At 36.3% G+C, this 6401-nt stretch overlaps 1 protein-coding gene across 1 annotated transcript; it reads right to left on the reverse strand.

The window, feature by feature from the left end:
• Window positions 1-9: 9 nt before the first annotated feature.
• LOC125837531 (aladin) lies at window positions 10-3960 on the reverse strand. The gene is made up of 2 exons (XM_049516631.1): window positions 3881-3960; window positions 10-1676 (listed from the first exon to the last, which is right to left on the reverse strand). Exon 2 carries the CDS (start codon window positions 1571-1573, stop codon window positions 251-253), a length of 1323 nt encoding a protein of 440 aa, XP_049372588.1. The 5' UTR covers window positions 1574-1676; window positions 3881-3960; the 3' UTR covers window positions 10-250.
• Window positions 3961-6401: the final 2441 nt, after the last annotated feature.

The raw sequence follows: 6401 nt of genomic DNA on the forward strand, positions 1-6401 counted from the left end.
CTCCAAACATAGGTATGTAAATGTAGGAACTTCTCCATTAGAAACATAAAGAGTTAACAGAAACCCAAACTTCTATTTGGTTACGATAAAGATTTGGTTGCCAGATGCACTGCCCTACAATCTCTAAATGAGTTGAAAATGATCCATCTAGAATTAGGAAATCAGTTTCTTCAATCTACCAATTCCAAATCTTGGATAAAATTGTTTTTCTTATGTCATACTTGATTGTAAAACATCCAATGTACCTTGATTATGGAAGAACATGTGAGCGAAATACAAGGGGATAGGTGCAGCAAAATCCACTACTCCAACACACAGAAAGCAATGGTCCCTGCTTAAACTTGTTATGAAATGAAAAGGCTATTGGCTTGGGGTCATTTCCAGGACCCCTAATGAACCCAACCAAAGATGCTGAAATCAGTGGACTTCTTCTAACATCATATATTGCTATAAGACCCCTGTACAAGTCATTCCCATCTCTATAAGACAAGGCTAGACGCTCTCCTGAAGCATCCCATGCTATCTTATCTATTCCTCGACTTCCAGTCAAGGACTGTATATCTGACAACTCAACGGGTATAAGATGTGCATCTAGAGACGGTGGCCTGGTTGCAAAGTGAATGGAACCCAAGGTTGAAGATTCAGAGAAAGCAATGAGTATTTTACTACCATCAGGATCCCAAGCTGCTCCCATGACAAAACCATTAGTTGAGGACCATGGTTCTGATGTCCATGTATTAGTCTCCCAGAGATAGAATGTCCCATCAAATTTTGCAGAGAAGAAATAGTCTCCTGATGGGGACCATCTCAATAAGGAGATGCCCCCTAAGCCACGTCGAATAGGTGTTCCCACTCCTTGAGCAACATCCCAAATGATGAATGAAGAGCTCTCAAATGAAGCTGATGCCAAATACTTCCCATTTGGGCTCCAGGAAAGGGCAGTAATTTGTTCATGTTCAGGACTTAGAAGGAAGTCCACAAGAGTCCATTTAGTTCCTGAGCCTCTAGAGAGAGTACCCAATGTAACACCTGATCTCACTGAAGCTGTATTGCCTGGAAATGAAGCAGCCCAAATGCAAATGCCACCCTTGCAGGCGACAGCAAGTGCCCTCCCACCATTTGGCCGCCATGAAAGACTTCTAACATCTTTTTGGGAGTCATTGATCAAAACACAAGGACTCCCTCCCTCAGAATCTTCATAATCACGAATTGTCACCTGATGTTGTCCGGAAATAAAGGCTAATATATGCTTGTGCTGGTGCCAATCAAGGACATGGAAATCAACATCTTGTAACAATTTTACATCAATGGGGTGAAAAAAGTGCCTCAGCGAACCAGTAGAGACTGCCTGCAATGCTGCCCAAAGTAGGCCACTCTTCCTCTGGTCGGCACCTTGTTCAGAGCTCAGTGCACTCAACAAATTTTCTGATTGAAAAGGAACTGGACTGAATATAATTCCAAGAACCTTGCCGTAAGTTTCCTTAGCTGCATCATCAGAGAGTTCATCTGCAGTAATGAGGTCTCGATTGATTTCGCAGATGGTAACTTCACCTGGTTGAGGAAATGACGGCATGTTTTTCAAGCAACAGAGAGAGAGACAGGGTTTATGGTTTCTATTTTGGGTTGATTCCTGCCAGCTCTTCACCTTCTCTAAACATGCCTTGCGGAAGGGAAGACTGAAAAAAATCATCAGAGCTTTAAGCACAAACACCATGCTAACTCAAAAGGCAGACCATAGAAACCCCAGAGATTAGAGTTAGGGCCTGTTTGGATTGGCTTTTGGCTTATGACTTATAAGCCAAAAGCCATAAGTTAGGATTTCTAACTTATGGCTTTTGGCTTATTTTTGTTATTTTGGCTTTAAAATAAGTGCTTATAAGCACTTTTTAACTTTACCCAAACACTTCAAAACTGCTTAAAAGCTATTTTGGCTTAAAAGCACCTAAAATAAGTCAATCCAAACGGGCACTTAACCAATTAAAGAAAAAGACGAAGAAAGAAAACAATCCAAGAGAAAAAATTGTATGGCCAAAGTATACCTTGCCAGCTATGTCGTGACCAAGAATGGGAATTATTTTGATGAAGGAAACTAGAGTGGTGGCCTTAGATCAATTTAAATGGAGAAACATGGACAGTGAGGAAATAAGCCTTACACTAAGGCAACAATACAGAGAGCAGTTAACATAAGAACAATTTTTACTGATCACACCAGCAGAAAACATTAACATTAAGAAGCAGGGAACAGGATCCTGGTTAACCAACAGAAGTCTACTGCGCAGAAGCCTTCAGAGTTTCAACAAAATATATAACAGAAGTCAGAGGAACAGACACTGAACCTTTTTATGCAATGGAACTTCTGAAAGTCACTTAAACCTCTCAACACTACTCAAAGATGAAGCTAAAAGAAATTATACCCAGATTCAAGAGGCAATAAACAAGAGTGAAGCCCCAACCTTATTCAACTATAGCAATCCAGATTCAGTGAACCACGACAAGGTATGATATTATGCAATACACAAAAATACAGGATATACACTAGTTCCAAATGTCTTCGATGCTCAGTATGGTCTAGAGAGTTAGCTCATATGCCATCCTCAAGAATTTCAGAAGCCGGTCAAGTTAGTTCAGTTACTCCCGAAGAGAATACGCTTTTGTGGATTTATATGTACTAAACCTTGAATTCTATTGAAGATAATGATGCAGTCGATGATAATTTCACTCTCTCAATTAGAGTTAGAAGCAGAGGATTGCAACAACCATGAAAAATTCATCCCATTAGACATTAGGGGAAGTACGTAGGTAATTCCCGTATTGAGATGCATTTCAATTCAAAGGACAGGTTCACACAATATATCAACAGCAGACTATATGGGTTCCATTTAGCACATCAGACTTTCATATTACACCTTCAAGAAATTCTTAAGCTATTAATCTAAGATGCCCCAGGGAGGGTGGGAGAGAGCAGAGAGCCTTGACCCAACAATAAAAATTCTCCTTTGGCGACTTGTAGTCACGGATCCGAGGTGTGGATTAACCTATTTGTAGAAGTATGTATAGTAGGTATAAATTAACTCTCCTTATACCCCACATTATCTAAGATACCCAAACATGACTACAAGGTTTTCCTTCATTAAGAATATTTCAGACGTCAAGCGATAGTATTAGAACAACACACTATTCCAAGAAAACAGACACCTATTAAGCTCTGGCCAACTGATTAAACCCACAATGCAAAGTGCTACTTAGGGGTTTAGCTAGTATTCAATGAGCATTGATGCAAAACCTATTTTTAGTACAGATTCAAGAGCTTATCAAAAATACAAAGCAGAGTTAAGTGTTGGAATTTTTGGTAATTTATAAAAATCAGAAGACACTAATAACATATACATCATATATGCCTAAACACGAGGAAAAAAAGAAATCACAAATAATGATCAGGATAAAAGGAACACAAAGAAAAAAAAAATACAGAAACAGAAACATGAAACCTTAACTACATTACAAACAGTTTATTGCACCTACCTGAGCTTTGTTCTTATTCAGTATTATTAACTCAACAACTATTAAAACTAGTCTATAAACATCAAAAAACGCCTCAATCTTGAAGGTAAATGCTCAAGAAATCTTAGTAAGCTCAATCGGTTGTCTACCTGAACTTTTGATTCCCCTACCCAAATATTATTTTCTTAAATCAGAAACTTAAGATAATTGAAACAACTAATCAAGATAAAAGAGTTCATTAGACGGAAGTAATTTATACAATCATGTATCAACAAAATCAATAAACCAAAAAAATCTTCAATCTCAAACTAACTCCGACAACAACATACTGCATTGTATATTTGTATTTTGAATTGAAAAGATAAAAGAAAGTTCGAACCTTCAATAAGAAAACCAGCCGGCAATCAACATAACCACATGCTATATTTTTTTAGAACTGATATCATAATAAAAATGTGGTGAGTGGTTATGGCTGCGGCTGCAGCTGCAGCTAGGGTTTTATCTCTCTGTGAACTGAGAACTGAGAACAGGAGCTTCTAACCTAATCTATTATATTACGTATAATATTAATTGAAATGTGAAGACTGGAAGCGCATCTAGTGTAGTGGTATCATAGTACCCTCCCACTACTGACCGGGTTTCGATTCCCCGGATGCGCACATTCAAGATATCTTTTGGTTTCTAGTTATATTAAAGTGATATTTTTGATATTTTTTGGACAGTTACGAAAAAGAGTAAAATTTTGATATTTTTTTCAATTTCGAATTTTTTTTGAGGTGTTTTGATGTATTTATCTTGATTTTTATATTTTTCGGACATTTACGGGGAAAAATTATTTTTTTGATATTTTTCGGACAGTTACAAAAAAAGAGTAAATTTTTTGTATTTTTTTCGTTTCGATATTCTGCACTTCTCTCGGTTTGTACTTTTTACTCGTAACTTTTAACATATCAATAAATGACAATATTTTTGTTTTCTCCCCAAATCATTTTTCATGATCTAATACTCAACATCAACTAATGTGGGTATTATAATAAAATAACCATTTCAAATGTAACTGTATCTCTCACTTTCTTCATGATCTCATATGTTTAATGTCATCTTTTGTTTGTCTCTATGTAACGGTGTAAACAGGGCATAGCCATCTTGAGGCTAGGAGGTTCATCCCAACCCCTTTTGGAGAAAAATACACTATTTACATAGAGTTAAAAATATATTTTATATATATAAAGTAGATGTTGAACCACATTGACTAATTCGTATGTTTACTTCATCATATTTTGAACCTTCTTAGTGAAATTTTTAGTCTCGCCACTAACTACAAATAGAGATATAAGAACTCATACCTTTATCTCCTTATTGTTTTTGCTTTCATATTTTGATATATAGTACTAACTCTTTTATGTTGACTTTACAATATGTCATCAACATGGGTTCTAATCTTCAAATTCGGGATTATATTTTAACCACTTCTACCTATGAGATATGTTTATGGAGGACAAATATTATGGCAAAAGGTTAGTAGGTAGTCATGTGTCGTCTAATTTTTTCTTTGTATTTTTATTAGTACTCTCCTATTAGCTTATTTTTATATTAGTATTAAATATTGTTTTCTTTGATTCGATTATTGTATTATTTATTGTTTCTACTATTTTTAGTTATTGTTTTTGTTAGAATAGGAATAGGAACAAGAATAATATATAATTTTACTTAGAATAGGAATGATATGTACAATTCTACTTGGAAAATGATTGTATTAGTGTCCTAGTTGGAAAAGGAGTCCAATGTAGTGTCTATGAATAGGGTCTCAATGTGATAATGTAGACACATATATGTCGTCAATCCGGTCAATGATTATATTAGCAAAAGTTGGGTCATAGTGTATCTTCGAGTGAGTATTTTCTCATACTAATTTGGGTAGCACCGTGCCATTTTTCCGATGACTACTTTTTCATATCTGATTTGCATAGCACGGTGCATCTTTCGGATAACTACTGTCATTACCCAATGAAAATGAGAAAGCCATGACAATATTTCCATGATAATCTCTACAAATACCTCCTGCCGCCCCTACTGGACTATTTTGCATCTTGTTGCCATCCTAATTTAACTTAAAGCATGGCCATTTAGGCTTGTCCAACTTTACCACCGTGCAGTCAATTCTTGGTACTAGAAGCATCATTTGATTGCAAATGTAAAACCAATCCGACCCTCAAGTCTTATCGGGCATAACTTTGTACAAAATCCATTGGGGTTGTTGGGTTTTAACGGTGTGAATGGGGAATGAAAAGTTGTGACTCTCCTGATGGGTTGTGACTTTTCCGGAAGATTGCGACCTTTACGAAAGATTGTTTCTTTTCTAAAGGGTTGTCACCTCTCTGACAAGACACAATTAGCACATTTTCATACTACCCTTTGTTGATACTAGCGGCGAGACTACATGCTTCAATTTCTTAAGTGGGTGAAGGAAGAATACTTGAGCTTCAAGCAAAGAAGGCGGGGACCTCGGGTATAATTAGAGGGGAGTTCTCTCATTTTTCTGCATTGAATTTCCTCCTTATGCATACATTTTCTTGCAAATAAAAGTAGTCTTTGTGTGATTTTGTTGTTGCCTTTTGAGTTTGCTGAAGTTATTAAAGTTTGAGGTATCACTACTTCTTTAATAGTTTATCAGTTTTATTTTGGGAGAAAATAATCCACAATCTTGGGTACAGTGAGGGAACTAAATTCCTTAAGGACACATAGTAAGTTCTGTGAACTCGGATAATTTATTTCTTTTCAACTTTATTGTTTTTGGTTTACTATTCTAAATAGAGGAGTTAACATCTTCTTAGGTTCAAAATACTACCGAGTATAGGAAGTTCTTACTATGTTCCAACAACTCGGTGTGTCTTGGCTCC

The sequence above is a fragment of the Solanum verrucosum genome, unplaced genomic scaffold (genome assembly GCF_900185275.1).
Source record: "Solanum verrucosum unplaced genomic scaffold, falcon-dt-bn FXZP01000131.1, whole genome shotgun sequence".
Classification (NCBI taxonomy): domain Eukaryota; kingdom Viridiplantae; phylum Streptophyta; class Magnoliopsida; order Solanales; family Solanaceae; genus Solanum; species Solanum verrucosum.